This window comes from Halictus rubicundus, chromosome 3, assembly GCF_050948215.1.
Source record: "Halictus rubicundus isolate RS-2024b chromosome 3, iyHalRubi1_principal, whole genome shotgun sequence".
Classification (NCBI taxonomy): domain Eukaryota; kingdom Metazoa; phylum Arthropoda; class Insecta; order Hymenoptera; family Halictidae; genus Halictus; species Halictus rubicundus.
The window spans coordinates 11936311-11958932 of NC_135151.1; the positions used below are offsets into that span (position 1 = coordinate 11936311).

The 22622-nt window shown below is 31.1% G+C and overlaps 2 protein-coding genes across 3 annotated transcripts; one reads left to right on the forward strand and one right to left on the reverse strand.

The window, feature by feature from the left end:
• Positions 1-6242: 6242 nt before the first annotated feature.
• On the reverse strand, positions 6243-10103 carry LOC143352696 (phospholipase DDHD1). Of its 2 annotated transcripts, XM_076785393.1 has the most exons (10): positions 9594-9694; positions 8778-9092; positions 8491-8655; positions 8259-8387; positions 8038-8179; positions 7865-7971; positions 7484-7797; positions 7122-7407; positions 6911-7042; positions 6243-6793 (listed from the first exon to the last, which is right to left on the reverse strand). In XM_076785393.1, the coding sequence occupies exons 1-10, from the start codon at positions 9658-9660 to the stop codon at positions 6648-6650; spliced, it is 1803 nt and encodes a 600-aa protein (XP_076641508.1). In that variant the 5' UTR covers positions 9661-9694; the 3' UTR covers positions 6243-6647. The 2 variants fall into 2 exon arrangements, with proteins under 2 accessions (XP_076641508.1, XP_076641510.1); XM_076785395.1 differs by lacking the exon at positions 8491-8655 and having other exon boundaries at positions 9594-10103.
• A 4093-nt stretch (positions 10104-14196) lies between these two features.
• Positions 14197-18679, forward strand: LOC143352695 (uncharacterized). Its single transcript, XM_076785392.1, has 4 exons — positions 14197-14716; positions 15127-15446; positions 15622-16019; positions 16094-18679. The coding sequence occupies exons 2-4, from the start codon at positions 15138-15140 to the stop codon at positions 16827-16829; spliced, it is 1443 nt and encodes a 480-aa protein (XP_076641507.1). The 5' UTR covers positions 14197-14716; positions 15127-15137; the 3' UTR covers positions 16830-18679.
• The last annotated feature ends 3943 nt before the right edge of the window (positions 18680-22622 follow it).

Consider the following 22622-nt stretch of genomic DNA (forward strand, 5'->3'; position numbering starts at 1 on the left):
GGACATATATACAGTGTGTATATAGTTTATAAATTATAATCTAAACAGAGCAGTGGTAAGGAACGCTTGAACAGTTCTCAAAATTTTAGGACGGTTAACGAACCAAATTTGAAATGCAAATAATAATACTATACCAAAATTTCCTTTATTATTCATTAAATTTGTGTGAAATATTAATTATCTAATTATTGCAGTAATTAACAAATATTCACAAATTGTCTGATACTATGGTCGAATAACGTAAGATATTTCAAATTTACATTTCCAAACTTAATGTTTTTCACAACAAATAAGTTTCGTAATATAAGTTCTGCTTTGTAAATGTATATACACAATTCACATATAACATACAGTCATGTCCGGATATATGGCCACGAGTTATCGCCACCAATTGTTGGAAGCGTTCGTTTGAGGCCCGCCTTGATGCGGGATATATGTATTCTGGTCTCTCTCACACGGCGTAATACTTATTCTCAACGATACCATACGAACAAATTCTTTCCAAATATATGGCCAACGCCTGTCCAGAATTGAGCAAAAGTTATTACGAATAACAAATAAACCGGTATATTTATTATTCACGAATAACGATTGAATTCAACAATATTAGGGGACAATAAAGTTTCTCAATCCTCAATCGTTAGCTAAATCAAAGGTGAGCCGAATACGCTCAAGCAGCAATTGCTTTATAACTTTAGCCGGTAGCTTGAGTAACGATTGAGGAACTATGCCCAAATAACGAATAATATTTCACTCGTTGTTCGTTATTCGAAAAATGCCCAACTTCCCGCTGGTTCGGGTCGGTGGCCATATATCTAGACATTATTGTACATTGCACACCTGGACAACTGATTGCTCAAGAGTTATCCTATATACTACTCTCCGAACTTAACTAAAATTTTAAGCAGTTTAGTATACAGGACATCGCCCATTTAACACGGCACAACGCCCGAACAACATCAGATCGGTATCGACATACTCATATTCACAACTACCAAAAGAAAGAAAAAGTAGGAGTGTCGATGCCGTGCTGTTATCGTTAAATATCGTCACTTCTATCATATCAATGCATATTGGTTTAATGCTGTTTAGGCGTCATGTTGTTAGATTATGCCCTAGTTCAGACACGGCGGAAACCGCGCGCAGCTTATTTACATTAACGTCTTTATATTCGTTCAAACCTGTCCGCGCGGTCCAACATCCGTCGTACGAACTATGTACGTGGTTTCCGCCGTGTCTGAACTATGGTTAGGTATATGTATGATGATGTGTATAGGTAGCGATTCCGAAGGCCGATGCTTTGTAAGCAACCAGTTGACCAAACGCGGTATAACATAATCATTCAATTTGTTAATACTCGATCGTAGCATATGAATATCGATCGTAGAAATTTCAAACACACTTGTCTTTTAAAAATTACCAAAAATCTTTATTTTATATTGGCGTTTGTATACTACTTTATAATGCGTAGCACCTAAGTTAATGCAAGTTGGTTGTTAATTGTAACACTTCAGGAACGGCTTGACAGCTCAGACTGAGTTTTAAAATAAGGAAAATCGTAAATTAAACTTTAAAAATTGGCATCAATTAATAACGCGGCGTTTGTTTCGATGTCATTAGCGCCTAAACTCGGCCTCGACGTACGATAGCTTTGAAGCCATAGCATCTGACCTTTCCATTTCCACTTTGAATCTACCGCTGTGTTTAGAATTAATGTAGAAGTAAAACTAATGTAAAAAATTAACTTATAAGTAGGAGATGCGGCAATTGTTACATTGATTCCAATTAAATTTTTTATGATGAATGTAGAGCAAGAAGTAATATTTTTTTCTTGATTACGTTGATTATAAAGTCCCCAGTCAGCCAAACTTGATTCGAGCAAATCTTGATCAATGTTTGTAATCGTACTTTGCGAGCAAAAGCTGGTCATTTTGGTGTCAAAAGCATGCATGCAAAATTCCATGCCAAATGGAGAGCAAATTGAGACTAAACCTTGGCATTCTTATAGAGTAAACATCGGGGAAAATTGGAGGAAATCTTTCTGTACGAGGGAAAACGGAATTTAGGATTAAATAATTTTGTTTTATTTATTTATTTTTTTTTAGTTTTTTTGTTTTGTTTTTTTTTTTTATAGACTGTAGTCTATAAGGAAGCCAAGGTTTGGTCTCAATTTGTTTTCCATTTGGCATGGAATTTTGGCTGCAAACTTTGTACTCAAATACCGAGCCTAATGCGGAAACAGATGGATCGGAATTTGTAGACAAATTTTGGTGGCAAATCCATAGCAACTGGTTTACTGGGATAACTACTCTGAAAAAGTTCTAAGAAAAATTTTTATTTTACGTTGTAAAAATGCGTCACTGGTATATTGTAGAACATTAATATTAAATATCTTCGTAAATAATGCACATTTGTAAAAGTATGTCGGATATGCATTAATTTAATTTTATTCTGGGATTGTCAGAAAAATCTTGACTGAAATCAATAATACAATTGCTACATCCTTTCCTTGCTATAGCGTAAGAACACACAACGGATTCATTTAATTTATCATGACACTCCCTCCATTCAATATCATGCACATTATTACAAGTATAATATAACTTAATTAAATTGTTCGAATAACGCACAGGTATTGTAACGGTTGAATGTAATTCAATATTTCTCTTAATAGAAGCAGTTGAAAAGATTTAACATAACAACATTACTCTGTTTGGCATAATGATATTGTTTTATAATATTCGAAACATAACTCAGTTTCATTTCCTCAAGAAAAATAAAAAAAAATATGGCTACAGGTAAGACTCCCATACTGTGCGTTCTTCGCAATTCACACCCTAAAAATGTGGACATTATCTAAAATTCTTTTAGCTTTGAAAGAATTGAAAATTCCTTATAGAAACAATGTTGGCATACAATAGTTACATTTCAATTAATAGTTAAGAATAGAAAAATATATAATATATTAATATATAAGATACAAATACAAAGTGTTTAACAAAACGTTTCGAACATATGAGTAAAGTTTCACTAATTATAACAGGTTGAAACGCATGCATCTATTAAGATGATTTTCATTTTGCTTCATGATATTTTAAAAAGTAATGATGTTTTATTTTTTTCTTAAAAACTTCAATACTCAAGTAGTTATCAATTTTTATATTTATCTTTAGATGACTTGTTCTCCTATTATTATCAATAAGATAGTTTTGATTTATTTATATCACGTTTGTGTGAACACTAATTTATGGGATTCAAGTTTGTTTCAAAGTTGAGGAGAAACCATACACACAAACAGATTTTAACATTCTTTTCACAATTCATGTATAGATTGTAGGCCAGTAAACATTCTTGTTTATTGTAGAGCTTAATGAATTCGCAAACAAACAGATTGGAAATGTTCAAATAACATTCAAATTCGAAAAAGCTAACGAGCTCGTGATCAAATGCAAATGTATAGATTATTAAAACCAAATTCTTCTTCCTTGAAAGTATTTTTAATATAGTTATATACTGTAAACAAATATTCATACTATATGCATATCATTTAAAATTGGAAGATTAAATTCATATTTGGAATATTGAAAAGAATGGAAAGAATAAAACATTGAATTTTCAGTAACACAAAGATGATTCATTCTGTGTTTATATTATTGTCCAAAATTTAGTCTGTGATGTTGGAAGCCACCGGGAAGTTGATGATTTATTCTTAAACACTGGTGGTTTGAAAATTCAAACATGCTCTTCGTTTAAAACCCACAATTTTTTCTGAATTGGAACATTTCATCCCACCCACAATGATGTGAGGATATAATTCTGACCTATATTACATAATGTATTACATGTATTAAACATTAATCATTTTGGTAATACGCTCCGCGCATTTGTTATAAATGGTCGGCTCAACTCTAAAATAAATCCTATAAGACGCTTTTTAAACACTAGTGGATTATTAGCAATTCATATTTGGAATTCGTTTATAAACATTGCGTTTTACATTTCACATTAAACTGTATTTCAAAGAAGCACTGGCCCAAATTTTAAATTTTAGTTTTTAGTCCAAAACCAAGAAAAACGAATTATTCCTTAATTGAAAACGTATACTATATTCTCATACATGACCAAAATAATGTTAGTTCCACTTCATTTTTGTGACGTAAATGTGTGCTTTATGTAATATTTCTAATTTTATTGATCAGTTAGTGATTCTTTATAATGTAATTCGTAATATACATAATTTGTTTAAATAATATGATTATTATTAGTATTAAGATATAACATGTTTCAATTAGAAAATTCGGTATTTATGTGCAAAATAAACATAGGTTCACTCAATAGTTTTCTATTTAAAATTTTAAAAATATGACAAAGGCTAAGAAAATTCTTTGCATTGAATCTATTAATTTTTCAACATTTCTGTTCTGATTTGAGACCACGCTTCTCTGATGCTATTCTTTAATTCATTACTGTTTATCTATCGCCCGTATGGGCAGTGTATTTTACTTCTTCGGACATAAATAAATCGGCGGACAACAAATCACACCGTTTCGAACAACATTGCATGTATACATCACATGTATTGTCGTTATTGGCTGAAGACCGTAATTTATATCGAGATTGAGTGAAATAGAATGATCATCGGCCGATTGGCATGAGGCAAACGACAATATTTTCCCCACTTCGCTTTAATTTAAATGACGACATTTGCCTTCACCTATGCCCGCAGACATCCACCTGTGTGCATGCGAGCCACAAGGATTGCTGAACAGCTGAAGTATTGTTTCCTATTACTGAAAACGTTACGAGATAAAATGCCGCAAGGTTTTTTAATTGTGGACTTGTCAATGGCCAAGGCAAGACTTCAACTTTTGTTGCTTGAAAGTATCTTTGAATTTATTCTACACAATCAATTGGGACATTATTATGCCAATAACCAATTCTGTCATCATATACATCTAGCAAATATTCCAACAATTCTTGGTATTTTTTAGCATTGACCAGAAATTACATGATTAGAGTCTTATCGTTATAGCCAAACGCTGCACAAATCATAACGATACTCCTCCATAATTCCTGCTCATTCTGATCTCTTTTTGATCGCGTAAATTGTGTTTGTAGTACTGAAAAACATTCGAACCGAGGTCTTGACATGAGATCTTGGATAAATTCTAATCTCTCATCTTTGTGAAGTTTAATGAGAGGGGACTTTTTCGCTCGTTTTTTGTACCGAAGCGTCTTACTTGTCCTTGTACAACAACTGGCAAATCTCGTTTAGTCCTTACTTGCGACGTGTTCAATTTATTTTGCGAGCTTCGTAAAAAATTTTTCATCTATCCCTCTGACTTAACTTCTTTGGATGAGCTGTAGATTTTTTGGAGCCATATTGATCGTCTAATTGTACAAAATGTTTGTCAATTTTTCTGTTTGAGAGATTCGTGTCCTTGGAAGCAGTGATTTATCCATTTTCATGATCGTCTAAAGCTTTTATGACCCTTTATGCTCTAAAAGTATTAAGTAATTATATGATTTATATTAAAATATACAAACGTCGCAGAGTTTTGTTCTTACCTTATAGAAGTTGTTCAAACTATGAATTATCAAAAGTATTTTTTTAATAAATCACTGTGAACCTATGATTATTTTGCTCTATTAACACGATAACATTCAATAAATTTCTTAATTAACCATGTCTAACTATCTACGCTGTTGAAACTCAGGTGACTACTGCTACATGGGATTGGCCACGTCCATTAAAAACAATAATAAAAACCGCAAAATATGTTCCACAACGTGGATAGAAATAAGAACACTAAACAAGCTTGTTCACGCTGTGAACTTATCATTATTTCGGCCACTGTAGCTTATAATGATATTTATGTATAGTATGGGAGTCGTTACTGTATAAATATATCTAGTTTCATTTAGAATTCGACAAGTGTTAGTATATATATGTAAAAAAACATTCAGGTATCATCCTGAAATATTACATTCCTATATTGTTTATACAAATAAAACATTTTGCTAGTATCTATACTGTTAAACATACGATAATAGTAATGCAATAAATTTGTGTCATAATACGAATTGTTACATTACTAATTAAGTCACCATCACTAGAATATTTGTAGCATTTTTTATAGAACGACTTTATCGAAAAGATAATGTTATTTTTACACTTCTATATATAACAAAGACAAGGGGTAACAACTTTTCAATGATATAAAACGTATTATACAAAACAATTCTTATGCTATAAATACATAACATTCTAGTTATATTAATTGTATTGTTATACATTTGAATAAATGTTTTGCATAACACATATGTATCATGTTTAACAGAAATATAGAGTGCTGAATTAAGTAATAAAATAAGTAACTATTTTAATGTAATAAATGTGAACCACTTTATCAAGTATATGTAAAAACATACGGTTTTGTCAAAAAAGTTAACTACATACTAATTTTTAATTATATGAGCAATATAACCTGATTAATTTAGATTAAATTTATATTATTGTATCGATTTTTCATTATCACAGATTGTTTTAGTAGGCCTACTGTCAAAATTAGACCCTGAGGCCTACAATGGACTAGTCAATTTTAGTAAATTCTATTTGAATACCATACTATATGTGCAGATAAACATCACGATTCTAATGTTGGAAAGAGTCTTGTTAGCACAAAATAAGCTACATCATAGTTACTCCAATACGTTGTATGTGCTGCTACCGTATATAGATAATTTCGTCCCAAACTTGCTCGAAGTACATAATCTAACCGTTGTGATAATTCTAATAATCATAAAAATGTTTTCCATTAGTTTAATCCTTACGTAAAAATTAATGTTATTTAATAATGATTTTTATTTTTAAACAATATTAATATGATAATACTAACTACGTACATACCTTGACCTGGTTGAATTGGGGTAGATGCATCTTCTTTAGCATTCCAACCAGCTCGTACTAAACCCCAAAGACTCCAACCTTTATCTGAAGTCCGATTAGACATATCTGGATTCTCTTCTCTTTCATCTGTTTCTGTAATGACATATTTTAATATTATTTACATCTGTATGTCTTTGGAAAGTATTATTATCGTGAAGAATTCCTGATATACCTGTAGGGGAGAATGTTTGGTCAGCCACACTTATTGGTGGAGGTGGTTGCTCCATCTGTTGACCTTCAACTTCTCCATAAGATGGTATAAGAACTGGTTCAATTTTGCTATAACCTCTCTCTAAAAGTGGTTCCATTCTATAAGCTACAGGATCAGACCAGTGAAATATATTGTAAAATCTTTTGCATAAACCTTGAGGCATCACATCAGTTCTATTCGATGGAGAACGAGTACGTAATGCAAGGAATACAGATAAGGGTGAACCCAAACAAAATAAATTCTCTATCTGCAATTGTGAAAATAATTATAATTTACAGTATTTAGACTTTTTCTGTTAAGTATTCGAGAATAATTATATTTACTGAAAATTGTAATCGTTGCAACAGAACTTCCTGTGTTTCTGGAGATGGGGGTCTCGTATCTGGACCCATCCAACCTGTGACAATATCATAAACGATTACACATCCTAAAGAATGTGCTAAAATTGAAACTTTGCCTTTCCAGCCTGGATGTCGACTAGCAAACATAAAATATAGCCTGTTCAATTCTTTTTGTAAACCTGCTCTTACTTCTCCACCATAAAGAGGACTAGTATAATAGAGTATATCCATTGCTGATGAATTTAACAAATGTCGAATACTTAGTACACTATAAGGTGTAATAGCTTCTACAATATCTAAAAGAATATTTACGAGATGAAAAATTAATGTTATTTATCTAGGAAATATAGTGAATAACTTTACCTCCATCAAGCTTTAATGAGGATCGCCATTCAACAGGGAAAAATTCAACTCTATAATTGGAATTAGGAAAATATTTTTGCTTCAACCAGTCCACGCAATCTCTAAATCTGTAGAAATATTAAGTATATTACATTAAATATGTAAAGATTTATGCATAAAAACTTTATACATACGATGTTGTATTACGAATAATTTTTCCTGTATCTCTTTTTTGACCAATACCATGAACTACAAACACTATATGATCAATATCATGAGGTTTGTCTTCCATTACTGCAGCAACTTTGTAACCTCTGCGTAATTGATAGCCTGTTGCTAAAATATTCAATACAAATGATATAATATAATTTTATTTTATTTCATTATTACCAACAAAGAAAAATAAAATACATACTTTTTGCAAATCCCAACTTTGATGTGACACTGCGCATTAACTTACTATGTCTATATTCACTGTGTAATATAACATCATTTATGCTATGCCAATCGACATGAAATTCTGGAAAATGTTCTGTATGCAATACTAAAATAAAAATATTGAATTAGTACGCGTTTAACCGAAATAACAAACAATATAATTTACTTTGAATAAACAGTAATGCATAAAATTTTTTTAAAATTTATACTTTTATAAGGATGAGACATGTCAGATGCTGAAGTAGATTGACTTGGAAGTTGTTTTTGAAAAAGATTTAGGTGAACTTCTTCTATGATTTTAGATTGTTCTGATTCTAAAGGTATCCAAGTACCATCATAATACCAAGTACCTCTCATAATTTCCCATTCTTCCCCTTTTGAAAATAAAAATTAATAATTATAAAATAGAAAAAACCAACTACTTAATCAACATTTTTATGTATTAGAGTTTCTATGATTAAAATATATAAAGTGTGAATAGTATATGCAAACATACCTGGACAATATATAGAAATACATTTCATTTTGTCAATTTCTACATCATACATTCCTCCTTTAACCACAATCTTTTCTATATGAGGCAAATTATTCAATGTATCAATATTACTACTAATTAAATCTTGATAATTTCTCCAAGCATTTTCGATTCTTAAACTGTCGTATCCACAAAATTCTACCCATCTTTTGTCTACACCATCTCTATAAAACCAGCGTACTTGCATTGGTGTCAATAATTCTGCATATGTTAAATCATTTGCTACATCTTCCGTTTCTATCATCGAATTTTGTTCTTCGGTAACTTCTGCAGATTCTTGAAATATTAAGAATTTAAATTATCATTACGTTTGATCTTGTAACAATAATTAAGTTATTAAATATTACATACTATTACATACTCGCAACTTTTGTTTCAAATTATACAAATTGTTCGGAATAATTCTATAAACATTAAAATTTAATTCTCAAATTAAAAAAGTTAATTATAATTTAAAGGACTTCTTTCTACAGTATTTGGAAATCCCTTTGAAATTCGCGCGCATTTAATTAAATATTACTACACATAAATTATACACTACAAACGTTATACTTGTAATATTTTTGTGTAATTTTTACACGTTTAATCGCTTTTTTCGTATTGACATAAATACGTATGTACATATATTACGAATACTTTAAGCATATGGTTTGCTTCTCGTTCGAACATGTGAATTTACAAAATCAATTACTTGAAAGAAGTTAGAGTTCATACATATATGTAAATAATGTTTAGACTAATTATTAGAAGAATTTTAAATTACATTTATAATTTTACCTTCAAATTTTTGCAATTCTAATGGAGTTTCGCTGAAGGGATCAACTTCGTTTTGGATATTAGACATCCTGTCAATAAATATCTTTCAGTTTATGCGATTACTAGAAAGAAAAACACGACATCACAAGCCACATAAACGATGGGTGATCCGAGACAAGTGTTAAGAATCGTAACTTTTTTTAAAATGAGCATCAACCACTAACACATGCTTGTCACTAATGCAAATTTATAATTATTACTTTTAAGTTTAAAATATCACTTTGTATTCATATGTGGTAATTCGGGCAATGTCGTTTCCGGTTAAAATAATGTAAAATCTATGAATAATTCGACGTAACGATAAGAACTACTAATGAACAGAATCGTTCTCCGTAGTGGTTGCAACGTTATCTAAAATTTAATACAGTACACTTCCTTCACGCCGTATGATTCAATTCGAACTATCTTATACAACCGTATTCCTATTTTCCTGTGCAGTAAACTGCTGCATTCATCAATAAACAGCTGATATATGAACGCAATGCGTAAAATAGTATGCGATATGAACTGTTTAGGTGTATAGTTTTATATTACTACACACAAAGTGTACGTACATTCACATTCAATGATGCCTATGAGTATGTATATATATGTTACATATATATTTATATATTTGTATATGTAACATATATATACATATATGTATATATCGATAGTTAATTAAACACTATTTCAAACGTACATATGTACATGAATCATGTGAAAACAATTTGTAGAGTGCTCGAAGTTCATATATATATACGTGGTATAAGTATTGTTTTCATACTATATGTAAAAATGTGTTTATTTAATGTATGCACAAAGATAACCTTAAAACAACATTTTGTTTCAAAATTAGCGTCAATTCTATCTATTCTATTTTGTATATATAGGCAAGTTGTCTCCAATTTCATTTTTTATCTTTCTTAAAATAAGTTGTTTTTTATGAATTTTTTATTTATATATATTCATGGATGATATATCGATATATTATCCATGAAATGATCAGTTGTGTGATATGTTATCACTCACATTATAATAGGGATTAAAATATATATTTTGTAAATTTATTCCATGTTTTGTGATATATTGTATAAAAATTAAGAAGACAAAGAACTTTCTTTGTAATTCAAATATAATTATACAATTTCAAAGGTTAATATATATTCTTATGAGCGTGAAGGATGAAAGATATTGAAGGGAATAAACAATGAGGAATATGTATTTATATAAATACAGTATGGACATAATGAAGTATCTAGAGTATTCTAGAGCATTAAATTTATATGAAAGAAATACATGTTGTTATCAAAGTGACATGAGCAACTAAAATGTTTTGTAAACATTCTATTCCTATACAAACTCCACCTATACTTTTATATTATTTATAATTTTGTGAATAGGGAATATAAACTATAATATAAATTATTTTTAACTAAAAAGTTTCATACAATTTATTATAGTGTTTACTTTATTTGAAAACTAATAACATTTTTAATCAAAGGACGTTCAAAATTTTTTGAAGTTTAATGTCAGCTTGAAGTAGAGCTATTTTGTATGCACATAAAAGAAAGTGTTAAAAATTGTATTTCTTCTGCTTAAAATATGTTAGCAATCATTAAATACAATAACTTCCTGGTATGTAATCAAATTATTAACCTCCTATACAAATTTTTCTTTAAAAAAAAAAACAAACATTCGAGATAGCGTGACTGTTTTACTCTAATTTCTTTAGTAGTATTATATATTACAATACGTGTTGACCTCTGACATCAACTATCAACTATGCAAACTTTTGTTTATGACCATTGAGTCTACTACATTACTATATTATTTTTGTTAAGTATATTGATGAATATCCTGTTTATTTTGAGTAGACAAACACCATTTGCTCTAAAAGAATTTTTTATATTTAATAGATTTATTGATAAGAAAATAAAATACGTTTAAATAATCCTCAGTAAACTTTGAATATACATTATTATACATATATATACAGGGTGTTCGCGATAATTTGTACCGGCGTTTTTTTCGTAAACGGTAAACATTAGAAAAAACCGAAGAGGAGATACTTGTATTCTATTTTACTAGCAATATGATAGTGTATCTCAATTTTTTGTATCTTTAATATTTTTGTAGAAACAAAGGTGACCTTCATTTTTTTAAATGGAATGCCACATAATTGTTTACGTCATATGAAAACGGACATTGAGACGAGTTCAACCATGTAGTATACTATAGTCTTATAGGAGTATGTTGTAATAAGACTATATCTCGTGTTCAATGCAAGATTAGCATTATGCATAAGAGCTCTTATTAGAAAAGAGATAAACTAATAATCTTGATTTTATTTCATTTATTGACCTTTGTATTAAAGATAGAATATATATTAATGAATAAAATGATATACATATCATTCGTTTTTTCTTTATTCAAGTAACTTTCAATATTCTTCTAATTTAATAGAATTTAATGAAACCCTTTTAATATAGTTAAATATATCGTAGAAACTCTTTTTGTAGCAGCAATCAATTAACAGATTTTGTGACAACATGTTTTACGTATGTATGATAAAATGTCTACTAGTATTTAAAATTTCTTTTAATGTGTAAGGTTAAATGTAAAATTTTCTTTTTACTGTTGCAATGTATCTATATTCCGTGTCTCATAACGTGGTATCTAACTAAGTGCACGCAAGAAATGCGAAAGGAATTTGCAAAGAAACTGTCTGATTAGTTAGGCGCATACAGTTGAGTCACGCGCATTCTCACTATTTACTGAGAAGATTACCACTACTACTTCAGGTATTGTATCGCATTGCGTGACGAACTTCGCTTCCTTTGCCCCACTGCCGTCCCGAGTACCATGTTTCGAGACACGGACAGTACATATAGTACGGTGCAGTAGTATGTTTAACATATATACATACAATTTTTTTCTAGGAATATATAGCATAAACAGATATAAATCATTTATATTGTACAAGCACATTTTCAACGTCAAATAAATTCTATAAATTTACATATGAACGGTATTGTTAAATAAACAATGAATATTACATTACAAAACTTTGTTTGCATTACGAAATATTTATAGGATACTATTAAACCATATTATTAAACCATTAATACTTGTTGTTGTTGTCTCTTCACTCTACCTTCCCCTTCTACGATGTTATTTCCCCACGCTTCCGCCACGGTCCGGTCACGTGACTAATACAGTACTGGTAGAGGGAGGGCAACTTTTTCCCCTCAATTCGAGTCAATTCCCATGAACTGGTGACGCTACGTGCCAGAGAGTCGCGAAAGAGGAATCTGATGGTGGACAGGGTAGCGTACTTACAGACTGTACGCTGCTAACGCTGGTCGCCAGTTGTCAAATCAAGTCTTCCACTCTATCTTACCCCTTTTACAACACACGAGCATCCCCACGCTTCCGCCACGGTCCTGTCACGTGACGTGATACGCGCAATTCGCGCTGCGCCTGCGTCTCCGTTGTCACTAAGACGGAGAGAAGGTAACTGCATTCCCCTCAATTTCCTCTGACTGGAAACCAGCATTGCCAGCTTACAGTCCGTACGCTTCCCTCTCCACCATCAGATTCCCCTCTCGCGCCTCTGCACAGAGCACATATCAATGACACGAGGGGATACGTGAAGTCAGATTATTCTCACTCTACTACGAGAAAAATCGAGCCACATGTAATAGTAGAGGGGGGAGTATTTCAAAGGGAATGCACACCTGTTCGGTACAGTGTCGCCAGATTAAGACTTGTCTCCCACTCTATTCTTCCCCTTCTACGATGCTATTCCGCCACGGTCCGGTTACGTGACGCATTTCGTCCGTGTTCATAGTCGCCAGATCAGGGGAATTGACACGAATTGAGGGTAAAAAGTTACCCTCTCTCTGCCAGTACTGGATTAGTCACGTGACATACACGACAATGATGAAACGCGTCACGTGACCGGACCATAGCGGAAGCATGGGGGAATAGCGTCGTAGAAGGGGAAGGTAGAGTGGGGAGACAAATCTTAATCTGGCGACTCTGCTGTGTCGTGCATGTGTCATAATGTCACGTGACTAATCCAGTACTAGCAAAGAGAGGGGTATCTGTATTCCCGTCAGTTCGAGTCAATTCCCCTGATCTGGTAACACCGGTTTGGCAACGCTGCTGGCGATACTATTCTGTGGCATAGTCGCCAGATCATGACTTGTTCCTCCAATCTAATGACTTGGAAACTTGTCTCCCATTCTATCCTTCCCCTTCTACCGCGCTATTCCCTTACGTGACTAACCCGGTAACTGTTTCCCCTCACATCGTGTTCCCACCCCTCATCAGGCGGCTTCTGTGGTTGTCTGTGGTTGCAAATAAGAACATGTTATACCAAAATACATGCACAGAGTTAGTCTCTGATGAGAAGGAGAGCGTGTTCCATTACAAATGTCGACATCAGCGTTTCACGTGGATCGGTTCAGAAACTTACGGTGATCAACATCCTCCTAAAATTGCAATGGATTTCGACAAAATCTTTTGTAAAGATTCTCTGTAACAATATCTCTAACATTAAATACATTTATTGAATTAGAAATCCTTAAATAAAACCGAAACAAGTTAATTGCCTTTGAATCGTTACATGCAGGTACTCCTGTTTAGGTAAATAAGTACTGTCCTTATCTCACAAGAAGCCCCTCGAGATGGCACAGAAGCAAGAGGGGTCCTCGCTTGCACCCAATGGTTAGACTTTGACGTCACACACTTTAGCCAATAATTCGACGAGAACTGAAAATGTGTGTGAAATGACCCAATGGGACGGCTTATAGCCGCATTCCTACCAGGAGTCTTCTTTCTTGTGAGGCACGCAGAGTATAGTTGTAATCTACACCACAGAACATTGTAGTACAGATGGGAATGCTGTGTTTTGTATACAGTGCTTTTCTCGAGAATCGAGATCACGGTGTAAGAAGAATTACACCGTGATTGAGATAGAAGTGGGATGGATAACTGAATTGTTCAATGGTGTATGTAATGTGTGATGTGTTGTTCGTAAAAGGATAGATAATTTTATTTAAAAAATAAGGTTGAATGTTTTGGATATGTCGCATTTGGTACGTACCCAAGTATTGACAAAGTAGTTTTTCTGTATCTTCATTAGAGTTGTTTTATGTGATCACATTTACCGAAACTACCATTAAGTTTTCCTTACTGAATTTTTTCCGAGTTATGCGATTCTATTGTTTATTTAAATTTAAACAAATTAATTTCAAGCGCGATTAATGTTGTATATAAAAAAATATTTATTTAAACTTCTTTTTTGTAGAATTCATACATTGTTTTAAAAAGTAATAATTATTTTAGGGAACTTATCATACTGCAAGTTAATATCAATGTTACTTATAACAATGGCACACATTAATATTAGTAAATTATATATGAATTTAAAAAACATATGTATATTAATGTAGTAGATAAATATATTATCATTGAAACTGATTATGTACTTGATTTTTTATTCTAGAGTAAAAAAGAATGGGTTGTGTCAATAGTCGGACAGATACTAATGATTTACATTCAAATGAGTTTCATGTGATGAATGTAGATGATTCAGGTAATTTAGTTATTCCTGGACGCTTAGAACTTACTGAAACTGAGATAGTGCTTTATCAACGTGGTAAAGAGCCCATACAATGGCCTTTGCGTTGTTTACGTCGGTACGGTTATGATGCTGAAATATTTAGTTTTGAATCTGGTAGAAGATGTCCCACGGGGCCAGGCATTTATGCATTTAAATGTCATAAAGCTGCACATATATTTCATTTAGTACAATCAAATATTCAGGTGTGTATTTTTAATTACATAAAATCAAAAAATTTGTAATATTCCTAAAATATGTCCTTAGGATAATTAAATATCTGTATATTCATTAAATTATCACTTTTTTTAAATATTTACCTTCCAAGTGATAATACATATATCAAAATAACTTGAATACATAATTTAAATTCCTTTCTAGGTTTGTAATAACAGTGGGGACGATGCAATGTCCAGAGAATTTCCAATTGCTTCTCATTCTGGTCCAACAGCAACAAGAGTGACAATACCGGTTGAGCCTAATTATTTGGATCCAATACCAAGTAGGGCTAGTAATTGTATGGTTCAGAGACAACAAAATGTTGGTCACACTCAACAAAATGGAATTGGAAGATTAGGTAGTATGGGAAGTAGCACTGGTCTTATATCGCCACAAGGAACCATAGGTTCACCTTCTCCACCTCCTGGGTTGCCACCACCTCCGCCACCTTTTCCTCAACCACATCCGTCCTCGTTGTATGTCAATGAAGAAGTATTGTCACCTTTACCATTAGAAATGGAACATAATAATAACAAAAGTCCTAGAAGAGCAATACAAAGGTGAAGAAAATTTTTTATTGTTCTGTTGCTAATATTATAATATATTGAGTTAATAAATATGTATTATTTTACAGATCTTGTACAATGAGTAATTCGGTATCTGATAATGGCTCAGTATCATTGGAATTTATGCCTACCTATAAAAATTTAAACACCACTACTCAAAATAAATCACCACTTTCGACAACTGCAGCTTACATGAATGTAGACATTACTAATGATATTAGTTCACTTTCTCCAACTCATAGTGTGCCTGAAACAATACAATATAAAGAAGACAAAAATGAAAATAACGAATCTGGACATGCTTATATGAATATCAGTCCAGGTGAAGAGTGTACAGAATTATTTGTTACTAGAGGACGACCATCGCCTTTGCCATCTATTCAACCCGATGTGGAAGAAACAACAAGACATTGTTATGCTAACTTGGAAGCAAATGAAATTGAAAGTTTAAGAAAAAGATTTTCTGGTGTATCTGTAGCAGAAAAGTCTCCTTTGACCCCATCGACTCCTACAGGTGGTCCAATTAGAGAAGTAAATTATGCTGTATTAGATCTGGACACAAAGGATGTACCAATCAATTCATCATTGGAAGGTCCTTCAAATTCATCCACATCTCCTCCAGAGTCACCAAATAAGTTACAAAAAGGGTATACTACAATAGATTTTAACAAAACAGTTGCTCTTTCACATTCTGTCAACCCAAACCTTGTAAATGATAATGAGGGTTCAAGGAAAACGCGTCACAATTCCACGATTAGTGATTTAACAGCACCTTGTAGACGTAGCTCATCAGTAAGTGAATGATCCATTTTATACTTGATAATTACGCTTACATAATGAATAGCATTTTATAGAATGACAATGCGCTTTACAATTTCTTTGAATTCAAACTAATGCTAAGCCAAAGACATCGAGTTAGTTTGCAAACTTTTTATATATAATAATATTGATCATACTAAAATGTGTTCTGTGCAAAGCAGTGTATCTTGATTCAAAAATTTTGTTTTTGACATATTTAGTAAGAATTATTCTACAATTTATTCTTCAGATTACCAGTTAGCTTTTAAGTTTTGTAAGATATACAAATGTATATGATGCATCACAGTATTTTTAAAGAATAAGTTTTCTTCAAAGTGTTGAGATGTGATACAGACATAATTAAAATAAAATCTTTTTTATGAAGAGTTGAAAACTGAAAAGACTCAATTCTATTTTTAGAGAGGAAGCATATATAATATTCTTCAACTCTAATATCAAATATTCTAATATTATAATAGCATAATGTACCTTTTGCAGGAAAACCTTTTGAGCCAGTAATTCTTTTTTAAAATTAGTCTTCAGATAAAATTTATGCACGCGTTTGTATCAATTCCTGTGTTCACAGTGGACTTATTATAATTATAGTACTAGCCAATCATGTCATAACTTTATTACTATGTAAAATTTGTATAGAAGTATTACAATGCATTTGCTACAGTGTATATTTCACTATTGAGTCTATTAATCATTCCTACAATGGTGTATTAGGGAAAATATTTCACGCTACAATGAATGTGAAACTTATTTTTCATACGAGAGATATAATAATTATATACTAAGTAAATGATGTGACCTTCAAGAAATCATATACTGGTTAAGTAACAATTTTATTTTCTTATTCATACAGTTACGCATCATTTCATTTAAACATGATGTACATAGTTACATTCTCTGTCCGCAAGTCTTTGGTAGTATTAATCTGTTCTAACTGTCTCCGTAATGAAAGCATAAAACCATAATTAGTGGGTTAAAAAGAGTTAGATTACATATACATGTATAACCAGTTAATTATAATTTGAAAATGAGTTAATAATGCTATTCTACATTTGATAATTTCACGACATGCATATTCATTGGTATGGATGGCAGACCATTGGATGGCGAACCCATGGATGGCGGACCATTTACAGTATTATTTGCCAATTTTTCCGAATATATTTTTTGAGATACTTTTTCTAAACACGTCAGGCTTTTTATTGCTCCTAATGGAACAGCTGCCAATTCCAATGAATTATTAGAAATTGTTCAGTAAAATGACGATGTTTATACTTTGTGTCAAAATGGACACAAGTTTTGCCATTCAAACGTTAAGAAACCTCCTAATTTTCAAAACTTTCAGTTATATTTGTAATGTTGCATGTCCTGGTTCCCTCTATTTGTATACTGTAAAATATTGTTGTCATTCTTTTTCTCTTTAAATTTATTTACAAATACTGTATGAAATAATTATTTTCTGCAGTGTCAAGAAAACAATATGCAAGACTAACAATCACAGAATACAGTTACTGTATCAATTGTAATTTTATAATATTATATGAAATATTGACAGCTGCATACCGACAGATCATCAACTTTCCTCATTTTAATTTGTCTATTCATATGTATTTGAAAAGATATGTGATTTTAACTTGCTCAAAGCAAATTACTGTGTGACAGGCAATACACGGTATTAAGGTACTATTGGTGAACAAGGATCACACAGAAATGATTGATTAGGCCACTTTAATGATTTGACTTGATCAAAGGTTAAATTATGCCTCTAGTGGAGGTACGTGAACTTCAATTGCAGCTCTGTTGCAGTTCAGATTATTCCAAAGAAAGTGTTATTTTATAGCTTTTATTGTATACATATGTATAAATCTTAGACATACAGCATGATTTTCTTTTTGGCATAGCTATTTGTATTGTAACTTTAAGATTCTGTATATAACACTATTATTATTCTAAAATATTATTACAAACAGGAAATGTGTGCTCTTCCACTTGATATTATTTCTGTTATTTACCTGTACACAGTTGCTAATATAGTAGAGTCTCGATTATCCGAATGTCGTTTAACCAAGATTTCGTAATATCCGAGGTGCTTTGATCTTTACGATAGAGTCATCTTTTTTGAAAGTTTAACATAAAGAGTACAAAAGCGTAAATAGTCGGATTTTATTAAGACAGTTAATCGAACTTTCAATTGATTAAACATCTACGTAAACTTAAGTATATGTGCAATATTACATTATGAAAATGTTTTCTGTATTTCTATTGCACGATTTATAAACACCTGGGATAATTGAGACTCTACCGTATATAGAAAGGAAAATCATCTTTTGATGTCAAAATTAACAATTTATCATGATTTTCATTCAAACTTTGTGTTTAAAATTATTTTTAACGTAGCTCTGTGTATTGCCTTTTAACTAATAAGTCTCATATCCCTTCTTGTTATTTTATGAAAATGTGTTCATACAGCAATGTAACTAATATAAAGTTTCACACAATTTTTTATGGGAGAGTCGGAAGCTAAAGTGTTCTAATTTTTTTTTTTATTATAGGAATTGGCAAAGCTATACTATAGCTACACTAGCTATACTATAGCTAGACTATAGAAATGTATACAGGCTGTCACAGTCTACTTAACCACTTCTATTGAAATGCAGGTGAGTGATACTATGGAAAATCTGAAAAATTATCTTAAATATATCAGCATTATTCTATAAAAGATCAAGGATCTAGTCTGACTAGATTATTTCCAGTCAAAGTCAGAAATTAAAAATATAAAAATTCAATTAAATAGTTATATTTATTATAATTTTCAGATTTTTGATAGCATTAATATTACTCAGTGTAATAGAAGTGGACGGGTATTTTGAAACAACCTGTGTATCTTCATTGTAAATTCAATTCACATATAGCATATTCTACTGTGTAAAATCTGAGAAAAACTTCCAAGGGACATCATTTAAGCGTAACTCGACGATTTTAATGAAATTTATATAAGATATACTTTGTTGAGAAATTGTTTACACGTTTTTTATCTGTAGTAATCATGTCTGGGGAATCAAAACACCCATCAAAGTTGTGCATAAAAAACATATTTTTTTGAGACATCTTGAAAACTAGAGAGTGTCGGATAATAAAATGCTTTTTAGAGACTACTATAAAGTACTAACACTTGTGGTACCAGCAACACAATAATATACAATATAGTGTAATAATATACACTCTATCAACAAAACAAGCCTGAACACATTTCTCTTCACATAAAATGGAACAATATTATATATCTACTAATTATTGTTGAATGGTAAAAGTAAAAAATTCAAAAAATGGATGGACAATTAATAAAAGTTTAAAAAACTTTTCCTTATCTTAGAGATGAAAAGTGTATGTTAAATATGTATTTTTCGAAAGTTTATGTAAGATTAAGTGTATGTTAAAATATCATTAAAATCGGCGTATTACATTTAAATGATATTTCTTTTTAGTGAATTTTTTATACTATATTTAACCCAATGCAAGTTTAAATACAGGAAAGAATTGTTTGTTGTACAAATTGATACGTAAAAAGGTGGATTTGTATAAAAATTCGCAGTACATACGCAACAGTATACATAAAACAAGGACTACTTTTAAAGTAGACATTGAGGAACTTATTAATACAATTAGAATATTATACATTAATTTTGTGTGATATTGATAACAGATTCAAATAATAAAATACTACATACAGACAGTGTACAAAGTATTCGTACACTCTTTAAAAACAAATAACTTTTTGAAAATTAGAACAAACGGCTTGAATTTTTTGGAGATGTTAGAGGGATTAATTCACTAAGTAATGCATATATAATTTTTTTTTTAAATTGCTATTGGTCAAAAGTATAGGTCACGATTTTTAAGTTTTTTATCGGTGTCTGTAATGAAAATTTAAAAGGTACCTTTTTTTCATCTAAGTAAGTTACATACATGCACTAAGTTTCATTGAAATGGGTTGACGCATAAAAAACTATAGGCATTGTAAGATGTAAAAATCTTTGAATTTAGAGTCTAAATCGCAGTTTCTTACAATTTTTGTTATTTTCAATCAATTATATTTCCTAGCAACCTTGATCGATTTTGATGAAACTTTGTGCGTGTATATAACTTAACTTACTTACTAAACTCTTTTATCGCCATTTTACCATTTTTATCACTCTCTAAATATTTCTTTGCTCTCATGTTTCGTTCTTTCGCATATAATAAGTAAACCATACCATCTTGTGTTGTCTCTTTCTTTTTTAATTTTTGTATTTGCATTTCTGCTTCTAAATCTGTCAGCTTGTTTGTATATGTACCCTTCCTTAATGATTATTATTTCTTATTGCTATTACTACTATGATACTGTTGTTTATTGATTAAATTTGAATACTAAATTAGTAAACAAATTTTATGATATTAATATATAATAAAAATGATTATGAAACCTTTATGTTAATATCTATTGTTATATATGTATGCAAGTAGTCTAACTTTTAATCTTGCATTGTGCCATATTTACTACTGAATTTTGTGAGGCCTTTTCTACGAAGACATTAATTAATGTCTAGAAGGAGTCAATCAAAATAGAGTAACAAATATGTTACATTGCTAAGTGTATAATATTAAAAATGACTTTTTTAATATTGAATATTATTGAAAGTATGATCATTCTCATTCATTTTTTGTGCGGTTATGATCATATTTTATACAGTCTTAGAGAAACAACTTTAATGCTCTTAAGTGATAATATTAAAAAAGTTGACGGATTATTAAACATATAGCTATATTTATTTTTAGAAAAAAATATTGCATGCATCTGTACAATTAGAAATACATATGTATTGTTGTAATTTGATATTAGGAAAGTTATGGACAGAAACTGTATGTTCAATGAAATGTTATTTTAATATATTGGCATATTCACTATCATTTTTCGACATCTGTACAGAATGTTGTACTATATAACTATATTGTAGCGTGTGGAAATGGAGATTTCGAAGGGGAACAAACTTTTAAAAATGCAAAATGTTTTATTTGTAACGAAGCATGTTGTATCTGAACGGAACCTATGTATCTCTGAACAAAATCAGACATCAGGCCGATTGGTCTTTGTCTATGCACCAGTCGTCGATCGCTCAGCTAACCATCCTATAACATGAAAATAATTTTCTTTCACTTTAAAATATATACATTCTGTTTTATAATAAATTAATTGATTATTATTATCAAACCGTTTATATATTTGAAGTAAAAATAATGGAATTTTGGCGGCTTAAGGATTGCCAAACTTCAAGAGGGCAATTTATATCCTCTGCTTCTTAAGCAATGATCAATTCCCAGAGTTTGCAAAAACTGCAACACTCTTGCTCTTTTTGTACAGCGATTTGTTAATAGAGGAAAGAAGGCCAGAGCATTGATGAAACTCCAGATGTTAGAAGAGCTAAAGACTTATTATAGGGTCCTACAAAATTTAAAGGATAAGTACAGAAATGATTAAATTTATCACAAGTTTTTATACCCGGAGGACAAAAGAGTTTTGTCTTCAAGACACATCCCAATCTATCAGCAGCAGCCAAGTATTATGCAGATATGTGCTCACCTGAAACCTCTGTCATAAATTTCAGAGTAAATATGGCAAATATTCACGGTTTCAGGACTGAAGACATTGTGTCAGATAGAAGAGCCCCTACATAAGTGTCACCATAGTACCGCCCTGCCAGTGATAACACAATTTTTGGGCAAATACTTCTTTCCGAGCTGATCAAC